The sequence below is a fragment of the Nomia melanderi genome, unplaced genomic scaffold (genome assembly GCF_051020985.1).
Source record: "Nomia melanderi isolate GNS246 unplaced genomic scaffold, iyNomMela1 scaffold0064, whole genome shotgun sequence".
NCBI lineage: Eukaryota > Metazoa > Arthropoda > Insecta > Hymenoptera > Halictidae > Nomia > Nomia melanderi.
In genome coordinates this window covers 78665-103146 of record NW_027475179.1, presented here as the reverse complement: position 1 = coordinate 103146, position 24482 = coordinate 78665, and the positions used below count along the sequence as shown (strand labels likewise).

General features: G+C 37.3%; 1 protein-coding gene and 1 long non-coding RNA gene across 3 annotated transcripts; one reads left to right on the top strand and one right to left on the bottom strand.

The window, feature by feature from the left end:
• Positions 1-11969: 11969 nt before the first annotated feature.
• LOC143175328 (uncharacterized) lies at positions 11970-22986 on the top strand. Its single transcript, XR_013000146.1, has 3 exons — positions 11970-12645; positions 20612-20773; positions 22868-22986. It is a non-coding gene; the product is annotated as an uncharacterized LOC143175328 (long non-coding RNA).
• On the bottom strand, positions 14814-16273 carry LOC143175325 (uncharacterized). 2 transcript variants are annotated; one of them, XM_076374065.1, is made up of 4 exons: positions 16073-16273; positions 15642-16004; positions 15104-15292; positions 14814-14885 (listed from the first exon to the last, which is right to left on the bottom strand). In XM_076374065.1, the coding sequence occupies exons 1-4, from the start codon at positions 16086-16088 to the stop codon at positions 14839-14841; spliced, it is 615 nt and encodes a 204-aa protein (XP_076230180.1). In that variant the 5' UTR covers positions 16089-16273; the 3' UTR covers positions 14814-14838. The 2 variants fall into 2 exon arrangements, with proteins under 2 accessions (XP_076230180.1, XP_076230179.1); XM_076374064.1 differs by having other exon boundaries at positions 14882-15292.
• Positions 22987-24482: the final 1496 nt, after the last annotated feature.

The window sequence follows — 24482 nt, the reverse complement described above, 5'->3', positions numbered from 1 at the left end:
TCAGGCGCGTCTTTTTGTTTCAAGGTCTGAACTCCTTTTGCCCCGGTTCTTAACCGACATTATTGCCACCTTTTGGTATTCCTGCTTTAGAACTATACTGACTGCATGTTTGATGGCTTTAAGTTCCGCTGTGAATATGAAAGTAACTTCTGAGAGTTTAATTTTTATTGTAAATTCTGGTGTAATTATTGCATATCCCGTGCTCATTAAATTCCTGAAATCACCAGATTATATGTGAGGTCAGTTAATGAGGTCTGTGTTTCATATTTTGTGTCAGATTTTGGATAAATTGAGAGAACCATAATGGTAGTATGTGTTACAGAAGTTAATATTTTATTTCTGTTCTGTGTTGGACGTTATGGTGTAGAAGGGTTTTCGGTGAATATTGTGTTGTTTATATGTTCTTTAGAAACGTTTGGAAAAAGTGTTTAGGTAGGCACGTTTGGTAGAAGGTGTGCAGATTTTTAAAGCTTGAGTACTACAGAGGATTTTTTTTCTTATTGCGAGTGGTATTTCATTGGCTTAATAATACTCAAGAGTACTTAGAACAGAACTGGTTTTAAATACGCCTTTGATTGTTCGAATTGCTGCATAGTGAATACGATCTAAAAATTTGTGAGTCGAACGGCATGCAAAATCATGTATGACTGCCCCATAATTTAGTTTGGATTCAATAGGTACTAGATATGTGTTTCTAAGTACGGTTTGGTCCACTTCACAGATATTTGCTACTGTATCTCTTAGGATACTTAGCCTGGTGGAGCAGACCTTTTTTAGTTTTATTATATGTTATGATGGCAATTTTCTGCATTCCGCCAAAAGACCTAAGAACATGTTCATCTCCTGCTATATTTTTCACTATTTTTATGTACAATCCGGAACAAAATTATGTGGACTGAAGATGATATTATTTGTTAATGAATTTTAAGCACATTGAAATTTATGTTATATGTGTAAATTTTATTTATTACTTTCACAATACAGAAGTTATTTATTGAAAAATGGAAATTCATATTTACATTTTTGTCTGAAAGAACGATATTGAGCGTGAAATTTATCTACTTGTAGAGGGACAAAAATAAGTGGACTCCTTGCCAGGCGAAAAATGTGAACAAATGCAATCCACTCCTAACACTTGCAAAGGCTAATTTCACACAATCTTCTTAGTGTCGATTCTGCCTGTATAAAGTTAACAGCATTTGTTAAATAGTCACATAATTTCGAAAAGTGGAGAAATTGCAAATTGTATTCGCGGATTACCTGTTTCGGACTGTTGTAATAACATGAGCTATCGTACTGTTGCCAAGAGAAGTACCACATATCTAAACGCGTAGTAAAGATTTATAAAAAATATTTAATTCATATTACTGTCGAAAATTTAAGAGATCTAATGCAGATATGTATATTGGAAAAATCGGTATGAAGAAACAATCTGCATTTGCTGAAGAATACGTAAATATGCCGTTGTTGTTTTGGAATTATTTCATATGAAGCAACGAGAGTATGAATAAAACGAAATGAAACATACAAACAGCGGTTTATTACACCAGCTGCAAAAGTTTGCGGGAGAACATTGATGGCTTAAGGGTGTTTTTAATAATACGGGATTGAGACGTCAGTTTAAATCGATGATATAATAAATGTAGACAAATACATTAATATATTAAATGAATATTAGGAGCAAACTATTTTAAAAATGGGGGTCAGGGAGCGATTTGTTTATCAATAATATAACGATTCTAAACATATTGCGTAAGATATCAAGCAATTTTTGAAGGATTCAAATTTACTCCAATGGCTAGCACAAAATCCCAACTTGAACCCTATCCCTCCATTAGGGGGTTTCTTAGATGCAAGAGTTTCACTGGATAAATGGAATAATAAAATTCGAAAACATCAATCAAATGTATGTAACCGTTCGTTCAAGGTGTTTTATTCGCGAGTTTTATATGAGCTTCGATTTCACGCTTTACGCGTTACAAATATATTTTTTCTTTGTCGAGTTCGAGGGACGAGGTGAAGGTAGGTTGCCGGCTTAGGACGGTTTCCGTTCCATTGAGTGAAACAATGGAAATCTCACCAATGACTTACGAACAAATAGGAAAGGGGGACTATAAACAGGGAAAATGTTCGGACGTCTCGATAGACGCGCTACCGCGTTGGTCGCGGTTCGGCAGCATTCTGATACGTTCGGTGAAGCTCGGGTGCTCTCGATACAGTTGCTTCATGACGGTTGGCGGCGATACGATAGAGCTTGTGTGCGCTTGACGGAGGAGCTCACGATCGAGCCAGGTCGGGAGAGAGACTTCGCTAGGTTCTCAAAGATACACTGGTGATTCGGTCGAGAAGGATGTAGTATTCTCGCCGACGACTTAAAGGCACGTGAGGAGGTGCTGGTGATATTGTCGACACCCCTGACCGCGGAAAGAGATCACGTACCGATTGGAGATATAAGGAAAAGGAGACCAGCCGTCTTCGCGTAAGCCGCAAGGATGGTATGCTAGCTTGACTCCCCAATGTATCGCGTCACAGCTATATTATAATTACTGCGCACATATTTTAACCGTGAGAGGGCCATGCGGTTCGCGGCCAATTGCAGGCACTAGGTCCAGTTCGGCGATCTGCGATAGCATGGAGCGACGTAGTCATCACAAGCAGACCGAAAATTTAATAAATAGTATTTTACTAACTATAAAATACTAACTTTGTTACTTATTTAATTTATAACAAATTTTGTTACATCAAAAAAGAGTTGACTGTTCTACTTAATATTGTTTACTTATACAAAAATATAAATATTATTTTCAATTTTTTCCTAAATATATGTATATATAGCTTCATATGTTCTTTCCAAATTAGTTTAGTGTTACCTAAGGATTGATTCTATTGTTTACAGGTTTTCCTTTGTATCTAATATTTAAGTTATCCGCGAAAGGGAAAGCGTTGACTGCTAAGGTTACTACATAGTTTTATCTGTTTTATGAAAGAAATGGCCTTGAAGGTAGGGCCGACGTATTGCGGTGTTAACACGTACTCTGGCGTCAACTAATCCGATTCGCTCCAAATATGGGGGTGAAACGGATATTTCTCATTTTGCAATTTCTCGGTTATAAAAGGAAGATTTTTAAGTTTTTAGACATTTTTTTACTGATATTGAAGCCGAATATGTATTAATAACGAATTTATAATAAAAATTGTTGTTTGTAAGTTTTAACTATTAGTTTTTTTGCTATTGAATCTGAACTGAAGCAATTTGGCTCAATCTATGCTACAATAAATTACATTCATTTTATTGATGTGCCGTTCCATCGAAAGTTTGCTGCTTATGAGAAAAATTTCTCTAACCCTAGAGCTTGAAAATTCCATCAGTAGAAAATGGTTTCTACTCTATCTTTCGCTTTGCTAATTCTTCATATTACGGAATTAAAATATAGTGACAATAAATTCAATACAGTTAACCTCTCCGTTCGCTAAGTCCAGCACCAACAATTTGATCTACAATTTGAGCTTTGTGCACAAAGACACGTTCCAAAAGCAAATTTTCAGTCATCGACAGATGCGATAAGAGAGAACAGAAATACGAACGTCAGAAGAATTTTGACGCGGCTTCCGATTATTCCTCGCGGCCAAATTTAGCGAAGGATAAAGAAAACGATGTAAATTTCACGATGAAATCGAAAAGTATTTTTCATTTACAAGAAGCCATTTCCATGAGTACTAGTTTTCTAAAAGTTCATTCGAAAACAAATTTAAAGAAGACGGCATCGAAGAGCACGCCCACCCAAACAAATATTTATTTCCGGTGAGATGCATTATGTCGGTGCTCTTTGAGGGGGACACACGAAATTTCTCTTTCCAATTACTTGAACTTTGACGAAGTTTTCGTGTCCGACCGATTGTAAGGAAAAACTAGATCTTTCGTGAACAGGATGATAACAGGAGATAGAACTATCGGAAATGTTCTTTTCAGTTGTCCTTTTGAGTTGGTTGAAATCTACCCGGGAAACAAAGAGAACGTTGACAATCTTGATAAAATATTTTCCAACTTGAATCATTGAAGAAGTTCGATGAGGAGTTTTCTAACAGTGCCAAGAAATCATGTTTAGATGGGAAAGAGACAGGTTTATCGGAAGAAAGTCCATAGAATAAACTTCCTGAAAATCCAATAGACTCTAAAGATTCTTTGGCGCAATGCCTTTGCGATTGAAAATAACTCTGAAATATTGGAATCACGAAAAACCTGTGCAAATATTGAAACAAAGTTTGCTGCGTCTGCTGAATTTGACAAAATTTCAGTGAAAGAAGTGAATTTAATTGTAATCGATATAATAATAGGGTTATAGAAAAATATGTGATTTATTCATAAAAATCCCTAAACAATTATTCATTAATTATCAAAGAATGGAAAATATTTGGATCAAGTTATAGGGCAGAGGTTTAATTGATTCTGTTCCTTCGACAACAGCCTTATGTCCTCCGACAAGAATTATTTCCAAGCTTTCTTTTATGTTACCTCAAGTTTCCAAAGATGAATCATTATATAACAATAGCATCCACACATTACCATCATATTGACAAGAGGTCATTAGAAATGATGGAAACTATATTATTTTGGAAAATATTAACACTGGAACTACCGAGCCAAGACTTGACGATGAAAAACTCATCAGAGTATGTAGTGACAAAGTGCAGTCAATGATAGGTAAAGTCAATGGAACTACAACTTTGCTTGAAAAATTGTTGAATCGTCCTGTACTAAAATTTCACTGCATTATACACCAAGAGACACTGTGTGAAAGAACTTTAAATATGCAGCATATTATGTTATCGATAATGAAATGTGCGAATAAAATTAGAGCAAGAACTTTAAACAGACAAGAATTCAGAGAATACTGTGAAATGTTAGATTTGAAATATGGTGAACTTCTTTTTCATTATAAGGTGCACTGGCTTTCTACAGGAAAGGTTCGGTGTAGATTTCGGAAATTGAAAAATGTCGTTTCTAATTTTTTAGAACAAGAAAATGAACTATCTGATGAAAGAACCTTATTATTTAACAACAACTGGCTATTTGATTTGGCATTTTTAGTTGATGTTACTATCCATCTGAATGATCTAAATTCAAAACTGCAAGCTAATAATAAATTGTTTCCTAACTTAGTTAACAACATCAGTTCACTTAAAATGAAATTAGAATTGTTCATTTCTCAGTTAGAAAATGAGAATCTTTGTCTATTTCCACACTTGACAGAGACAAATTACATACAATAATAAGGTATTTATTATATGCAATAACGAAATTTATTTTAATATAATTTCTTACATATCACATAAGATTAATTTTACATTTTGTCATACATTTGTGTACAAGTGTGCTGAATGAATCAAGTCGATTAATACAATCGCTATACAGGGTTGCGAAAGAACTTGGCGTGTGCGTGATTTGCGTGTGTATTAAATTTTGTGGATTTTATATTTAGTTTATTAAATGTCTTATAATACAAATTACACTGCATAATTCTATTAAAGAAATAAGAAATAGTTTTAAAGATAAAGACAAAATGAAATGAAAATTAAGAGTACAAAAGTTGGGACAAAGCTTTGCTTTTTTATTTATGAATGTTTACCTATTCAGAACCGAAACAGGTGAAAAGAAATATTATATTTCTGCTATTCTGTCGATGATATCCATACTGTACTTGTGGGAAATATCACAGACGAACCCCAATTTTGTAGGATATATTTGGACTAATATCTAAACGCTCGCTCGCTAATCACACGCCAAACTCTCGCCCAAAAGTTCTCTGCTGGAAGTATCGCACAAAAGTCTCTCCCGAAACACACACCCACCCGCTCTCTCGCTAATTGCACGCAATAGTCTCTCATCCACGCATTCCCACTTACTGTTAAAGCACACCCCCATTTGTTCTGTCTTTCTTCCACTTGCACCCTTCTCACTCGCACATTTCGTTCATAGCCATAATTCATGCAGTCACGTACACGCTTTCCTCACAGTCCAGTCGCTCCGTTCCAGACACTCATCCTCGCATTCTTTCAACCACTCAAGATCTTCTAAACGCAATCACACTATTATAAAACCCCGTTTAGTAGAGCTTTTATCCATTTTGAGATTCATCGATATCATCACTTCCACGATTTTAAAAATGTCGTAATTTAAATGATGCTTACGTTGAACTTTTTCCGTAAAGAAAATTAAAATTAAAAAAAGAATGGTGGTCTATGAAGGAGCCGGATTAAGAGCATCTGATCTTAAAGGCACGCAGAAAAGCGGCTGGTAAGGAAGAATGGAAAGAAACAAATTAGGGAAGCATTTAGATACATTTTATGAGGTAATAGGACTAAGCAGATGAGAAACAGGAATAAAAAATGAAAAGCTGATAGAAGTATTGACAGAGAAGAAAAGAGAAAAGCAAGCACGGAAAATAAGAAGCAAAGGAAAATCCATATAGTTGAGAAACTATAGCAAATGAATGTTGGAAGAAAAACCACCGTATATTGCAAGAAAAGATTAGATTATATTATATATTATTTTATTTTCAGATAGTTAAATAAATCTTGTTAAAATAAATAATACTTTACACTAAATATTCAAATATACATTGTATAATAGTTGAGAAATCGAAATAAGATCAATTTCACGCATGTAAAGTTGTGATGGCGTTTGACAAAAGGAACTCCAGACAGTATTTGTAAGAAAATTGTGTGGTTTAGTTGGGTTATTTAAAGTTTGTTAAACAGTAAAAATGGTAAAGGATAAAGTTTTATGATTTTTTATTTCCGTGAAAACAATTTTAATCTTAATGATGCACCACGTTCTGGACGATTAAGGCTGATAACGATGAAATATTGGCGCTAATTGAATGTGATATGCATAGAATAACTTGAGAGATCAAATAAATTTTTAGAATCAACCAGTCAACAATGTAAACGTTAATGTTAATAAGAACGACGTATAAGTGCCGCGAGAGGTAACGGAAGAAAATGTAACAGATCGAATGTTTGTTTGCGATTCTCTATTGAAGCGCAACGAAATCGATCCAGTTTTTAAGCGCATAGTTACAAACGATAAAAAGTGGATTGTCTATAACAACGTTAAGCGTAAAAGATCATCGACCAAGCGCGGTGATGCCCCTACAACCAGTGCGAAAGCCAATTTATACCCGAAGAAGGTTTTGTTATGCACTTAGTGGGATTGAAGGAGAATTGTTTATTATACTGTTCATAATTAAATGAACCAAAGCAGACAATCAACCACAAGCGGTTTGAGTTAGCCAACAGAAGGGACATTACGTTTCAGCAGGACAACGTCAGTGTCATATTCTGCCGATAAGATACGAAATCCCTACTGCTCTGCCCAACCTATGTATAAAATACCCCAAGCTTTTAAATAAACCAGTCGGATGAAAAAATCGAAACTTTTGCTTGTCGTTGTTGTGATAGGCATCACCACACACTCTTTTTATCTCATTCAGAGATCACTAAGTGGAGGTCCTTTCCGAGGTTGCATTCTAATCTTTCGTCTTTTCTCTGAACCTAAAACAACCTCCTGTCTATGCACCTAAATTATGTATCCTGCAAATCCCTTTTTCCTTTTAGCTGTCCAGTTTTTCTTTTAAATACCAAATTTATGCAGCCGGTGATAAAATTCACCTTTTCCAAAATTCAGGGACTGCCGCGATGAAATTCCAACATTACAAAACTGCATCCTCACCAAATCGCTGCAGCGCTCAGTTCTCTCATATTTCCTTTCACCCACTCCTTTACAAAATCCTTTAAATACGGAGGAAGAACGGAAGAAAAGAGGCAATTTTCCGTAGACGAGCGACACTTCGGCATCTGTACTCCAATATTATATTCAGTTCAACTAAATAAAAAACCAGTGCTACAAAACCAGTGAGACTTTCTCCCTTGAGCCACACTCTCAGAATCACCTCGACGACATCGTCATTCTACTGCTCCTGATCAAAACATTAGGACAAGGTTACCACAGTGGAGGTAAAGGGTAAAAGGTAAGTAGTATTAATTTATATTAACTACTTAAGGATGTACATATATTACAAATTTTTATAGTAATTATATGCATATGGCAGGATTTCTTTATTAAAAATCCCACGTGTTGCCGTGGTAGGGAATAAAAAAAGAAAAAATACACTCACTGGGTAACAATAACAAGTATCTGAAGAATACTTTACTTCAATATAACTCGCTGACTCGCTAAAAAGAAAACACGCCGCTCGCTCACTCGCTCAGGGTTACTCGCCAACTCCCTCAAGTTTTCCCTGTCCCCATCCTCGTTGTCTTTCCCTTTTCTTCCATCCCTTTTTACACTAAGTCACTTACTCACTCGTTACCCTTAGCCACGCAAAATTTCTAGGCAACAAACCCAGGTCACCCGAAAACACCCACTCTGTCCCCAACACTCTTCATTCACACTCCACGTTTTCCCAAACTGTTTTGCAGGCATACGTCCTCATCCGTTCAGTGATGTACAACATCCACTCTGACTCATTCCAACCTTCACTCATCTGGGAAGAACCCTACAGACTCAGCCATTCTGACAAGAAATCTGACCTCAGATATCCGCAGTGACTTCTTCTTTCTCGCTGCATTCTAAATCCCTTCCGCATGTCCTTGTGCAGACAATCAAGCAAAATGAGTTACTATATGCAATTTGTTACTCCTTAGACACAAAGCAGAGATCTTGCTTGATCGTTTAATTATAGGGAACGAAAAATAAGTTACATATAATAATCCAAAGCGGAAATCATAATGATTATATCCAAACGATACACCAATGGCAACTTAAAAACTGAATATTCATGCGAATGAAATGTTGCATTTATGGTCGAATTTGTAAGAAATTATTCATTTTAAACCTTTAATACCCAGAAATACTGTTACTGCTAGCCTTTATTGAGAACAACTAACACATTTAAGCAGTACAATTGTAAAAAAAAAATCTTGCTTCTGTTAACAGAAAGAGTGTCATATTGCCGCACGGCAATGCAAGACCGCACACCGTAAAAATCACGCAGCAAAAAATCAGAGAATTTGACTGGGAATCTTTGGTATATTCGCCGTACTCTCCTAATTTAGCCACATCCGATTTTCATTTATTTAGATCTTTACAGCATTTTTTAGATAGTAAAACATTTTCCAATTAGGAAGGTGTACTGAATGAACTTATTAACTGAGAGTTTTATGCATAATTCAAAAAATTTCATTTGATTTTACCATGATATTAACATTTTGATTCGCAATACTATTATTTGCTTCTTACAATTAATACCTGACGAAATTAGTTTTACCTTAAATTTCAAAGTAAACTAAATTTTAGTTTTACCAAAATTTTATCTTCAAGACAATGTCCTTGATTGTACAACAATTAAAAATGAATAATATTTTGGATTTTAATCAAAACTTTAAGTTGCACACCAGGATTAAAAAGTACCTATAAAAGTCCATAATACTTCAAAGTCATACAAAATTATCAATAACACTAAATTGTTACTTGCTTCATTAATATCAAAAAATAGTAGGGATGATTAAGAAGAGTTCATTAATTTCTTGTTATGTCAATAACTATTGTCAATTCTAACAACATTTACTTAAGATATTTGATAATATTGTAATGTCTGAATAAAGTTATCAATTTTCATACAATTGTCATATGTTGTAGAAACGTAGAAAGATGTTACCACGTTATCATGTTATCATGTATGCACATATTATCATCGTTCAGGCTTAATTTCTAAAATATTTATAAAAATAGTTTCATTATTCCACGTTATACCTATATGTAGGTTATAATAATATGTAGAATATGGTTGTAGTAGCTTAAATTAGGTTTGGGTTAACTTCGTGTGAAGACAACGCAGTCCTACGTCTCAACAATATTTTTGCAAATATCTCGCAAACTAAGGCTTAGAGGTAATAACATGTGTTGAAAATAGTTGTTCGGAATGATGATCTCGACAACATATTTCAATGTCATTCGCATACAAATAATATCTATTTATAAGAAAAGACATCATAAGTAACAATATTGGTCTTAATCCTGATATTTTAATTCCTTTTTAAAGAGTAAGAAAAGGTATTTAAAATAATTTTAGGAAATTCTTTCACTTTTTTCAAGAAATATACTGTAGTTACTGAATTCAATGATTGGAGTTAAATCATATATATTCTTATCATCGAGGCATCGCAACCTAGGTGGTGAAATATTTATTCAGTTCAAATACACAATAATGTATTATTGCTATTTCTTTATTACATTCTTTCCACTTCCTATTATTAGGAAAAGATTTCTGCAATAAAACTTTTAAAAACTAGGGCTTTTTACATGTTTATGATATAGAAAAAGCTTATGCGCACCTAGTACTTTGTAAAATTGTTTATACCTTATGATAGTTTAGTCAAAATACCAAAGTTATTCCTACCCTTGTTAGTTGTTTAATATTTAAGTAGCCTTGAGTTTCTATAAAACTTTGGCTAAAATAAATATAAATACTTGTTTAATATACTTTACTTTAAGAGAATCTTAAGAATTTTAATTAATTTGGAGTTTTAAGTAGATTTTTTTTATTATCCATTAATCTCTTGCATGTTTTCACATTTATATATATTTTGATAATTATGTTTGCTAACACCATATGCACGCTGCTCTAAATCTATTAAAACATATTTCAGATGATTTTGCCTCCTCATTTTATTCTTTCAAGGTGTAACGAATAGACGGTAACAAATGAATTACTATACAAAATGTTATTGTCAGTACTTTATCATGTAGTATGAGATATCTAATCATACGATCACTTGTATCTTTTTTTATATTCCATAGAAATTGTAAGACAATTTTAATTCATTAAAATAATAATAGTTTTCAAGCCCTTAATATTTTTTCTGAGTCTACTGAATAATTTAAAAATGTGTATTTTCTAAAAGTTTTTTAAATTATGTTCAATTCACAGTCAAAAGAGGTAAATCTATTATCAAAATAAACCTATTATTAAATTTAGATTGCAATTTATTTCTTGAGTTGTACCAGCCACTTTGAAGAAGTTTCTACTTACCCGTGTTTATCATAAACATGTTGTCCTTTTCTTATTGTAATATTCTAATGAATAAGAAATTAAAATGAGTACATTTATAATGTATCTTCTTTGGCATACGGAATAACTGCAACAAATTATATTTAATAGCAATAATTTATTTTGACATCCATATCATCTAAATAACATTATTACTGTTGTTACAGATAGATTCATACGAATGAAATCTTAATAAATATAAAGTACATTCTATGCATATAGTTTAAAGTAACTAAAGCATTAATTTAACAATTAGCATTTAATATAACAATTATTTAATACACGAATTATAGTACAATTTATTTTAAAATAAGTATGCATTTATATTTTTTAAGAAAGTTTTTGTTAGATTTCAAAATATTTTTTATCTTTGAAAATACGCGCGTAAAAGCTGTGCAATAGTTTTGCCTTTCTATGTATCATCTATAGACTAAGGTTAGAGAGAAAGTAAGAACTCGTTTCGTCGTTGCCAGTCAATTTCAAAATATAATGTGCCATTAGAGTGACTGTCGTTAGTTTAATAAAATGTGATGGTGTTTACTCATTTACTTTTGTTATTGCTTTCATCAATGGTATCTTCGATGAAGGTACTGTGTAGCATTTCCATGAAATTGTGGAATGAACTATATAGGTGCAGTGCATATTATTTTTACCACGTGTTCTTCAGCAGTGAATTAAAACGTTTATATTTGATACATCAACTGTCACCTGCAAAGAATTGTGCAAATTGCTAGATTAATCTAGGAGTTATAGTGAAATAAGTGCAGAAGCGTGAACGCCACATATAGATCGTACGCATTGCGTGGTTTTTGTTAAATATCATTCGCGTTTCGTGTCCGAGCGTGGAAATATCGTTGTCAGTGCTTCGTTTCAAGTGCTGTAACAGAGTGCTGACGGATTTTCGTGACAAAAGTGTGGGATTATTGTTACTTTCGGTGAAAAAGACTCGAGGTGGGCGCGTGTGACGTCACGACGCGGGTCGTAACAGCTCAGTAGCAAGGAAGCGGCCATTGAGGAAGAACGTGCTCGTGTACGTCGCTCCGTGCTAACGTGACCTGAAGAAAAGCGGTAAAGGTCGCGAAATTAAATAATCTGCGTGTATAATCGCGTTACGGGAGTGCTCGCGAGTGTTGTGGTGCAAGAACAGAACAATTTACTGGATTAACCGAGGAGTGATAGTGAAATAAGTGCGGAAGCGTGAACGCCACGTGTAGATCGCGCGTGTCGTGTGGTTTTCGTTGAATATCATTCGCGTCTTGCGTCCGAGCACGGGAATATCGCTGTCAGTGCTTCGTTTCAAGTGCTGTAACAGAGTGCTGACGGATTTTCGTGACAAAAGTGCGGGATTGTAGTTATTTTCAGTGAAGAAACTTCGAGGTGCGAGGCGTGTGACGTCACAGCATAGAAGCTAGGACGCGGCCATCTTGGTTGGCGGCAACTCTCGGCGCCAGTTCACCGCGGCCATCTTTGCAGCGGGAAGTTTTGGCGCCAAGCCCGTGTCACGTAAAATATTCAAGACAAATATAAAAAAAAGGTATTTATTCCACAAGATTATAATGTAACAGAAAATTTTACATTCGTGATTTAATATTACTTGACGCGCAGTTCTCGCGCACGTTCCGAGGTAGAATTCAAGACTGGCGAGGCGCGGTTTCGGTTGGGCATGTATACTAATACATATCTTATCAGGGCGGATGTAGGTGTTTACTCATAGAACGATGATTCATCGACGATTCTTGGGAATTTAGGCTGTCACACTCTCCCGTTTGTAGATTGAACGTGGTCCTCCAAGTTTTGATTATTTCCTCTTGAGAATAGATTCGGGGAGTTTAACATGCCTTGGTTCGAACAATTGTTGTATTCCCAGTCGTGGAAATGAGTGTAACATTTCATTATTTCAAGGGAGGTTTTATTATAAAGGTTTTCGACGTGTGGTGAGGTCGCCTTTTACACTGTGTATACGACCAAGATCTAATTTTGATGTTTACGGTTTGACGGTATTGAATGAAGTCTACTCGCAGGGTCGATTTAGTCCTTTTTAAAAGAAAAAATAGGAGTAGTGGGGATGAGATAGGGTGAGGATGACTCGAGGATCAAGGTAGATGGATGAGTCAGTAGGAGGTGAGAGTTTTTGGCAGCTGAAGATAAGATAGAAACAGGAAAAATGGAAAATATTTAGGGAAAGGACAACTGTTGCGAGGATGACTGTCACAGAAGCGAACATGTTTGTATGACTATGTGTCACAGCAGGCTGGCATCCAACACGATATGGTTTCATTGGTATCGCTGGAAGTAGATGAATATTGTGGTAATTCTGCGTAGATGTTCATAGAGGTTGATGCCATTGGTTGCGGACTGGTTTCAATCTTGTTTTCTATAGTGTTGTTGTTAATTTTACAACAAAGTAAACGCACACATAGTTTTGAAGGTATACAATTCTTTACACAATTCAATATTCCTAATTTATATAATCCCCATATGGTTACTACCGCCAAAGATACATATCCTATAACTTGTAATATAGAAATAGACCAGTTCTTAATATTAGTTTATCTATGCGAGAAATTCAGAGAATTTATTTTATCCTGTAACTGATCTAAAGTACTTTAGTATCCATTTATATTACTCATTACCTTTGGTGTTCCTTCTAAAGTGTCTAATATTGCTCCAAAATCAGAGGTATTTCAAACTGGAATTTTTTTTGTTTTGATTTCAAATGAAGCATTGTATCGTGTTTCTCCTATATGCATGTAATTGCTTGAATAGGTTGGGTTTGTCTACACATAGTGATACCTGCTTTCCTTTTATAGTGTTGTATCAAATATTCGTTGTCTACATTAATGTAATTTAATCCAGCAAGAAAGTAAACTTGGTGCTCGATCAAAGGAATCATGAATACGTTGTTCCTTTTGCTTGGGATTGGACATAAGCGGTCTACATCCCACTTCAAGTTTGGAATCAATGGAATAGAAATTTTGAAGAATAATTTGTTATGTACTGTGAACGCATTTAACTCTGCAATGTCTAAAACGAATTAGAAGTTTTCTCTCTTGGGGATAATTGCAGTATTGAAGATTTTGATTCAAGATTCAAGATTTCTTGTTCACTGATTTGAGGGTTAATAATTCCCTGCTTTGCTAAAGTGATTGTATTTAAGAGTTCGTCATAAGAAAAGTATAGATCGCATATAGCTGCTTCGGTTTTAATGAGATATTTTGTCAAAAATTGATCTAGTTTAGCTTTCTGCTCTATTGTCCGCAATTCTATGCTCATGTTATCTATCTGTTTTACGCTATTAGAATCCACAATTTTCCTAATGAGAGCTGTTTGATTGGAAATTATAAGCTTCATCTGATTTTCTTCATTGAATAATTTATCAATGTTCTTATTAATTAATGTTAAATCGTCATCATATAATGTACCGAACAGTGATTTTGATATTGAACCTATTGCATTTAACAATCCTCTTCTAAGGCTGCTGTGTGTAATGATTTTTAACTGCAACGGTAAGTTCTCTAATTTCTTCATTTTGTTTTTGATTGCTTCTACTTCATCTGATAATGTACAAGATCCTTTGCAGTGTTCCTCCTATACTCCTACTAATTTCTCTGAATTCTCATGCTTAGTAAATATATCGTTTACATCTAACCCAAAACATTGTTATTATATAGATAGGCTTTCTCAATTTTCTCATGGAATATTCAGTTTGTTTGTAACGGTATCACCTCTAGTCCATACGAGACGTGCCAGGTGATGGCGAAAAAGCTGGTTGTCCTGGAAAATACAATTTTAACTTGTTTTCATGGATTTTCTTTATACTATTATCTATTAGAACTTCATAATAAGGAGTTTTAATTTTCTGAATAATGTATGGCCCTAACCATTCCGTACCCAATTTGTTACTTTTATGATCGTTATGTAAAAGCATACTGTCGCCCACTCTGAATATCGTTTGAGTTTTAATAATTTTTCTCTCTTGATCACGTTTGTACCTTTGTTTGCTTTTCTGTAATGTTTTCCTAGCATGTTGCAGTTCAGAATCCCATTCTCTTTTTCTAGCTTGTACTTTGTATACGTCCGTTGACTGTTAGCTGTTACGGAGGAAGCAAGATTGGCTTTCTGACTGAAAGTCAATTCGAATGGAGTGAAACCGGTGGCTTCATGTATAATTGTGCTATATGCTAAACAACAGAAATTCAATATTTCATCCCATTCTTCGTTCCTCTCTTTCTGAGATGTTCTCAGCATGTCTTTAGTGATTGCATAGGTTCTTTCTAACAAACCGTTGCTCTGTGGGTGGAAGCTAGTAGTTTTTATGTGTTTAATACTAAATGCTTTTTCATATTGTTGCATCAAATCACTAATAAAATTCTGTCTTTGGTCGGTTAAAACTTTCTTTGGAGCGGAAAAGATGTAAATATAGTTTATTTAGTAATGCGTTTCAAATTGATTCTGTTTGCTGAGTTTTCAAAGGGACTAGTATAAGGTATTTGGTTAATTCATCATGGATTGAAAGGATGTATTGGTTACCTCGTTTAGTCTTTGGAAGTGGCCCCAAAATGTCCATAGCAATTTTGTCATTAGGTTGTTCTGGAGTATCTGAGATTACTGGTTCTTCTTTGCTCCTGACTCTAGTTAATTTTTCTGTCTGACATGTATCGCATTCTTTAACCTTCTGTTCTACCTTCTCCATTAGTTTGGGAATCTTAAATTGCTCTTTAATCTTGTTATATGTTTTCTGAATACCTGGGTAAGCTGCTAAGTCGTGATTTTCTTCTAATACCCTATCTATTTCTTCGTTGGTTAATTCATAAATTGGTTCATCGGCAAAAGTTATTTCTCTAACTTGATCGTTGATGTAAGTTAGTATTCTTTTGAGCAAGAATTTCTCTGCTGCACAAAAGGAATTCGTTAAACCTATTTTATTATTTTCCTGCGTTAATTCTATAAGTTTAGCTAACCATTTATTTTCGTCATAAGGACCTAAAATTTCTGATGTTAATTGGACAAAAATTCTTATCGTTTGGTTTAATGCTTAGTACTTTATGTTTTTCTTTCCATTCTGCAAATTTAATTTCGTGACTAATCACTACTTTGTCTTTAAATTCTTCATTTTTAATTATCGCGTGAATCCTAGATAATGCATGAGCCGCGGTATTATCTTTTCCTTTGATATATTCTATTTTGTATTTGTATTCTTCTAACTTAGGTCTCCATCGCATCAACCGTGAAGATGCGTCTTTACAATTATGCAATCATTTTAAAGCTTGGTGGTCAGTACGAATAATAAACTTTCTACCCAATAAATATTGCCTAAGTCTCTTGATTGCCCATACTATAGCTAATAACTCTTTCTCTGTCGTGGAGTAATTTTTCTCTGGAGGATTGAGTGTTCTCAAGATATAACAGCAAGGATGTCTTTCTTGTGACAAGATAGCACCTAACAAGGAGTGTGCAAGGCCTTTGGGTCACTGATTTCGTTGAAACTTTGCATATTGGTAGATTTGGTTTTCCTGTTTATGAATATATACCATTATAAGGCCAGATACTCAATAGTTTTTTAGATATTCGTTATTAAATATTTATCACGTCAATAAGTAGAGTATTAATCAGACTAATCACCAAGTTGAATAATGGCGTGAGGGTAACGTTCTGGAATTGAACTCTGTAGACCAGGGTGTTCGGTTCCCTGTGGGAATGAAATATTTTTCGATTTTTTTCATTTAAATTAATTCAATTTTGTGCATAAAGAACTTTACACGGATATGAATGAATACTCACGACAACAATAGCATTTTATTAATTAATAATCTACTTCTGTATGATAAATTTCAAAACATTTTGGAATATGTAATGCCACAAGGCATTTTTTGCACTCCCAAGTAGTCTCGCTGCGTTTTTTATGTTTGGCACACACTTTACACCTTTTTTGGGGATTTTTTTTAGCTTCTGCGAGTGGAATATTCCTTGGAAAATGGCCCCAGTGTTTTGATTGTAAACGCAGTGGTATGTCACCAGTAGACAATCTTTCACGTTTTGTGTATTCAGGCATACATAGACTTTCTAAAATTTGTTGCGCCACATCTAATCGATATTTGGAAAATGCGTATTTTTTACTTTTTGATACATTCAATTTCTTTGAAAATAAAACATAAGCATTGAAAAGTGCAATATCCATTAAGTAAAAAAATATTTTTTTATAACTTTTCACGTATTTTCTCATAAGTGAAAAAGAAGATAAGTAGCTATCTTGGAGATCTACCCCACCCATGCCATCATTATACTCCAAAACGATGATGGGCTTTGTAACGATGTTATTAGTTTTCCATCTCTTCTTTTCCACTTCCATCATTTGAATTTTTTTATGTTTTGTGGACAAGAAATATATATCTTTTTTGTCCTTCCACTTTGCAGCTAAAATACACTTGCACGATCTTGATATAGCTTCTAATCGTTTCAGCTTTATTGTTGCGAGATCTTTCGGCAAATTTTTTTTGTTACATCTAACTGTTCCTATGGCATTAGTTTTTATGGATTGTAATTTTTGAAACAGATTTGGCGAAGAATACCAATTATCCAAAAACAAGGTGTGTCCAAAATTGGATATTGGTGTGCACATAAACATGGTAACATTTTCGGAATCACTGGTGATTGAATTTTTCACTGTATCTTGACCTGATTATATCTCGTAATTTGCACAAACGATCATCTTTATCCACAACTTCATTATTGGAAAAATGTAAAAAATGGGAGAGTTGCATAAATCTCCGTAATGGCATTGTTTTTCGAAAAATGGGAGTTTCAATAATACTTCCTCCTGACCAATAGGATTGGACATTCGACTTTTTCACTTATGCTATCAAGATGCATAACGCAAAATAAGCATGAATTTCATCAATATTCGTATCCCTCCAATTTTCCTCAGATTGTTTTATTTTTCGGGCTGTATCTCCTATTGTTTGACTCACGTAACGATTGCTTTCTGTAACAATGATATTCCAAAAGTCTTTTGGTAAAATTTGGTTTAGCATTTGCAAAGCTATGGTTCCTTCTGCCATTTCTATGTTCATTCCAGGAATCCGTGAGTACTACCAAATTTTGCTATTGTTTTCCTTGTTTTCCCATATCCATTCTTCAGATGTAAAATTAAGTTCACGATCTTCACTGCTACTTTCTTCTTCACTATCAGATACTATAATTCTACGCCGCTTCCCAACAGGACAAACAATTTCCTTGTAGTCGCTATCTGTATCAGTATCAAATGTAATAACTAATCGCTTTCTCTTTGCACTTGTCGAAACAATATCACTGAGTTTACTATTATTCTCCATTTTACAATATGGGTTGATACGATGAAAAAACTATAAATCTATTACTATGAGACACCGTGCACTTTGGAGCTGTAGCTCGAGAAATAAACAATCTGGTTGTTATGCGACGCGTGGACCACGTTATTTTCATTTCTGCGATGACTATCGACGTGGTGTACACATCGCTCGCGGTTTTAAAATAAAAGCATCTCGACGTGCGTGGCACGTCTTTTTAGTGCAAGTGGTTAAATCCAATAGTTCCCCTGGTTCTCTACACTTTGCCCGAATTTTACGCATTTTCTTGATAAAACCTTCTACTCCCCCATCATCACGTCCCTTTAGTATTGGTACAAACTGTATAGCGTACTTGGCTGAATGGCGTAGATTAGTATAGTCTTCTGGTCTTTGTAATTCTTCTTCCGAATCTTCACCTTCTGAGGTCTCTCGTTTTAATGGGCCTGGTTGTTTTTTCGGTTTAGGCGGTAGTGTCGTTCTAGTGGTCTGTGCCGTATGAACGCTGTCATCTTAGGTCATGAGAGCACTGAAATCTAAAGCGGATAGGCTCCCAGCTACGTGTAATTTTACTAGGCTCTTTCCTAGTATTTCGATCTCGTTTGCCCTTTTGTGGTTTCCCTCGTTAGCCATATGTGGCATGCGATGGATTTCTGTCATGCTGTTTTCGTGTCTCTCATTCTGCTTTTGCATAGCATTTAGAATAGCTTGCAGATTGTTGTCCATAGATGCTCCAATAGTATTTGCTGAATCGGTAATCTCTTTCTTACTATGTTGCACCATAGGTATCGATATAATAGAACCCTCGGTCGAACTTGAGTCTTGACTAGGGAAGCTTACTCTTTTCGTTCTATATGTTACGAAAGAATCCAGTATTTACCTTGTAAACTCTCCGTAGTAAACTTTTCCGTAGAATTGGCTCTGAGTTCCGGTAATCTCTAGGTTCATGATACTGTCCTTTGTCTTCAGGTGTAGCCGTAGCCCTGATTTTCCAATCTTCACACGTAGTAAGATAATTTTGGTCAGTTTTCCGAAGAGCGATCAACAGTATCCTGGCAGGATCGCCAAAAATGTCGCGTAAAATATTCAAGACAAATATAAAAAAAAATGTCAGTCGTTGAACCGTAGTTTAAGCGACTGTTATTTATTCCACAAGATTATAATGTAATCTTCCCACCGCGAGCAGTCAAATGACTGTTTTTAAAATTTCGATTAGAATTTCCTATAGACAACGTAATTGATTCGCCTTTATACTTCACGACTTTTCCTAAAATATATGTATAAATCATTTTTCAATATTCACATCTTTTTTTATTATTTATTTTCTGAGAAAAATTTGTAGTCTGTCTTACCTACCACGACCGGTCATTTGACTTTTTGTAATAGTATTCTCTCAAAGACTCAATTCCGATATTATAAAGTCGTTACAAACGAAAGGTAATGCAGTTGTGGCATGATTTTAGCCAAACAGTGCCTTTCAGGGACTGCTTTACGGTACTTTCAAGTGTTTACAGTTCTCGCTCGCCTATCGGCCTCGGTAAAATCGGTAAAATCTAAATGTCGGAGATATGGCCTTTACAGGTATTTTTCAATATCCTGGATTTAGCCGGGATAAATGCATGGATTTTATATGAAGAATCCACGGGAGAAGAAATTTCGAGGCAGGAATTTTTATTTCAACTTGCAGAAGAACTTGTCATTGAATATCAAAAAGAACTAGAGTTAGGCAAAGAAAATCAAGCAACACCCGTCACAAATACAAGTACAGGTTCACGCGAACGGAAACCATGCCAAATAAAATATTGCACAAACAATAAGTCTAATAAAATCTGTCTAAAATGTAAAAAGTACGTGTGTGGGAAATGTACAATCGGCAAACCTATTTGTAAAAAATGCGGTGAAAACGAATAAAATGTAAATTATACACTTCTAAATAGAAGAAACTATATTTGTATACTGTCAAATTGGCTATTATTGTCATTCTATATTAAAAAATATAAGTTTTGCTAAAGAGCAGTCATTTGACTGGTCGCGGTAGGAATAGGTATACGTGGAGTGTCGGTAGGAATAGTGTTAATATTACTTGATGCGTAGTTCTCGCGCACGGTCCGAGGTAGAATTTAAGACTGGCGAGGCGCGGTTTCGGTTGGACATATATACCAATACATATCTTATCAGGGCGGATGTAGGTGTTTACTTATAGATCGATGATTCGTCGACGATTTTTGGGAATTTAGGCTGTCACACCCGCGCAGCCATCTTGGACCGGACATACCGGTTGACGGGAAGGAGCGTCAGCCGGAGCCAGCGGCAGTGTCGTACGCGAAGAAGACAGCAAAGGTAAGTGGCAAACTTTTATAGGAATTTTTATTATTTACAGGGGACGCGATGCTACGCGTTTGCTTCCAGTTTGGGTTCGAACTCCGAGTACCTCAGCCTTTTTCTTTCTTGTATTTTACTTATTCATTTATTTATTAATTTATTAATTTATTAATTTATTGATTGATAGATTGATTAATTGATTATTTGTTTAGTTAATTTAATTTATTTATTGGCAATTTATTTATTTTTTCCTTTAATTATTAATTTATTTATTTTTAATGATTCAATTATTTTTCACACGTTTAATTTTTTTCGCATATTTTCATTTTTTCACATATCTTCATTTTTTAACATCCGTCTGTGATGGAATGTCGGTCGGAACCGATAACCGGAAGCGTGCGAGGAGCACTTCCTCGCCCGACCCGGCAAGGAAGAAGTCACAGTGGCCGATACTCCCCCACCACCCGTGCCATCGTCACGTCCTAGCGAGAAAAGTTCCCCGGCCCCACCCACACCTTCTCTTTCAGCGACCGTGTACTTCCATTAGTCGGTGGACGACATACCCGGAAGTCTCACGACTGTCTTTGATAAACGCCCCTCGACTACCCTTAACCGATCCCTTCGCATCGTACAATCGAATCTCCGTGACTCTCGGATCGCTTCGATCGAAATGAGCCAAAGTATGCACTGCGAAGGAGCCGCACAACGTGAAGGGCAAATTTATCTGCCTCACGAAATTTACGGCGGTCACCGGAGCAAAGCTTGGCAACCGTGCCATTGCAGGAATCGCGATCCGCGACCCCAACCTCGCGACTCTTGAATTGTCGCATCTCAGCGAGGACCATTGTACGAGGGCCGCTCGGCGTGTTGTGACGTAGAAGTCTCACGCACGCCAGAAGTAATGGTGCTTGAAGCAGGTAAAGCGAGGGATCTAGCCCTCGTATCTAGGGATGTTGTTATTCCGAGAAGAGCCACGTTCTTCCAAGAGAAAGAACCTCTCACGTATGATGGCCTAGCCCCGTTGGACAACAGTCCAATATCATCCAGCCACGCTCTAAAGCGACAGGCATGCATAGGGATGAAAGGAAGCTCTGATAACCCGAGCCCGCATAGGCAGCGTGAGCCGGTGGAGGCTCTTCCAACGCGCGATAATGTTCCGGAGGCGAAGTGTACAAACTCCTCGCCTGTAGCTCCGACAAGATGTAATAATCTTACGAGCGTCTTCTCAACCTGATCGGCTGAGTACTGGAATCGCGTTTCTTCGGTTGAGGCTAAATCAAGTTTAGCTCTCAATACCATCCCAGGGTCTTCACTGAATAGCATCACGAGCATAGAGTCTAGAGTAGAAGGACCTTTGTAGCGAAGCGACTCAACAGGGTCTATGCCCCTATTGAGGTCAGAGGTTGTGGTGGCGGCAGTTGGATTCTCCACGCATAGTGTTAGCTCTGACTCCTTCAAATAGCGCAGCAGATACTCCCGCTGCAGAGTCAGCTCAACTATCGTCCTTTTCTCAGGTGATTTAAAGCGTTTAGACGCTTCAAGAATAGAAGAGTAGTGCAATCGCACGCCACTTCTCCAATCACGAAGACTCTTATTCAAGTGCGCACAGATATTCAGCGCACAACGCTCGAGATTGACGACCTCACGCGTCAACTTTTGGATCCGGGTGGGCCTGAGCCCAGGTAGCGGCATTTCGATATCAGACATGGTCTCATAGTCTGAATCATCCGCGCCACCAGGTAATCCTCGCTGAAGAATTTTCCTCGCGATTAAGTTTCTGCAAGCGGTCGGCAAACTGTACCTCGTCAGCGTATATTTCAAATACTCTCATGATATCGAAAGATACCTTGAGAGAATAACCCAGATAAGCCGCTCCCTCCGCGGACGTAGAATCATTATCGCGGCCGACGACAAAGCGAAGTCTACCCTATGACATTGCGCCGCAGCTGGCCAGCGAGGCGAAAAATTAGAATGGGCAATTGCCCAGGAAGATCTAGTAGTCCTTAATGAATTCGGAAACCTCCCTGCTGTTAACAGCTCAAAGGCACGCTCTCCTGCGTGTAATCAAGGTCTACGGCACTGTTTCCTCTGAGGCACTTCTTATGCTTGCAGGCACTCTCCTCATTGACCTCTACGTCAGGCGCGCAACTCTGCTGTACATAACGCGGAAGGACCAGCTACCCACAACTTGTACCGGAGCGCAGCAGAACCTTGGAGGTGATTTTGTCGAGGAACAAATTTCCGTGCTCCTGCTGCGAGAGTGGCAGGAGCGGCGGAACAACTCCCCCTACGGGAGATATACTCGCCGCCTCCTGCCGGACGTTCAGAAACGGGTGAACAACATGGGATGGTACTCATTGAACTACTACATATCTTAGTTCATTACGGGACACGGTGACTTCGCGGACAAGCTTCATAGTGCGGGCTTGACTAATAGACCGGACTGCCGGTGCGGCAAGCAGGAGGGAGATACTCCGAGGCACACCTTCCAGTGTTCTGCCTCGAACAGAGCGCACTAAACTCCGGAAAGTATCCCCTAAACATGACGACCAACATTGGCCCCCAGTCCCAGGCACGATGATATGCAAAACCGCATTCCTGATCGTGGCTGAAGTAATCCGTGGGATCCTTCAGCTAAAAGAAGGGTCGGATCGGTCGGGGAAAAATTCGCCCCCCCCCCCAGCCCCCGTGAACCCGGCGCTCGGCGTTATCACGGCCACTCGTACATTTCCCTTTTCCCCAAACGCTGCTAGGCGGCGTGAAAAAAAGTCCTGACAGCCCGCGTGGGCGGTGCTTCGGCACCGTGGCTGTAGGGTTCGACGGCGAAAGCACTTGCTGAAGCCAACCCGCTGGGGATCAAGCGTAAACTGACGGCTCAACCTCCACGTGGTCCACGCTGGACAGCGCTGGACGTTGCTTGTAGGAATATCGGGTTCGATATAGTGTTAAGGAAGACCCTTCCGCCGGACTCGGAACTGGTTTGTTGCGCCGATGACATACTGGTTCTGAACGGGGGAACGGACTTCCGGAAGACCAGCCGGGCCGCCGAAATAGCGGTGGCCTGCGCGTTGCGCTCTATCCGCGGGCTGGGTGTGTGGGTTTCATCGGACCATCATCACCCACATTGATGGTCATGTGAGCTGCGGCTCTATTGCCTGGTGCCGTTTTAAGATGCTGGGGCCCAGGTTGCCCTGAAAACAGTGACCCCAAGATCAGGCGCCTACCCAACGCCCTCTCTACCACCCCGATGACTGATGGTGTTCGTCATCTTGTTCCACCATGTCCAGTTCGTATGTGATTCTTGAAGGACTCTTGTTGTGATGGAGGTCAAGAGTCCTCTGAGTCCTAATTCGGAGATCGTTTCAGCCGATAGCGACGACCACATGCCGCGCAAGAGATGGTGATCGGTGTTACTTTGACATTATCTGCCAAGACACCAAACTCTTGTGCGAAGCGTGCGCATCATTAAGTGATGTCGTGCCGCTGACGACCTGGCTGTCGACGATATTGACAGCACTGTCGTTAAAGACCACCATATCTGGCTTTTGTAAGCTAGATTGCAGGATATAGTGTGGATTTTCCCTGACAACCCACCCACTTTGCTTTAACCCGGACACTGCTATCCGGCATATGGCATCGGGTCGGAGTATTCGACCTCCGCGTGTCTGGTGACATTCCTGTATTACCTGCGTTGCTGTCTCGGTGGTGGAACAACCAGCAAGACACA

Excerpts from the sequence above, each read along its gene's own strand:
- LOC143175325 (XM_076374064.1), bottom strand. Across the intron at positions 15,293-15,641 it reads ACTTCCAAAGACTAAACGAG|CATATAGCACAATTATACAT; the intron begins GTAACCAATACA and ends TCTGTTGTTTAG.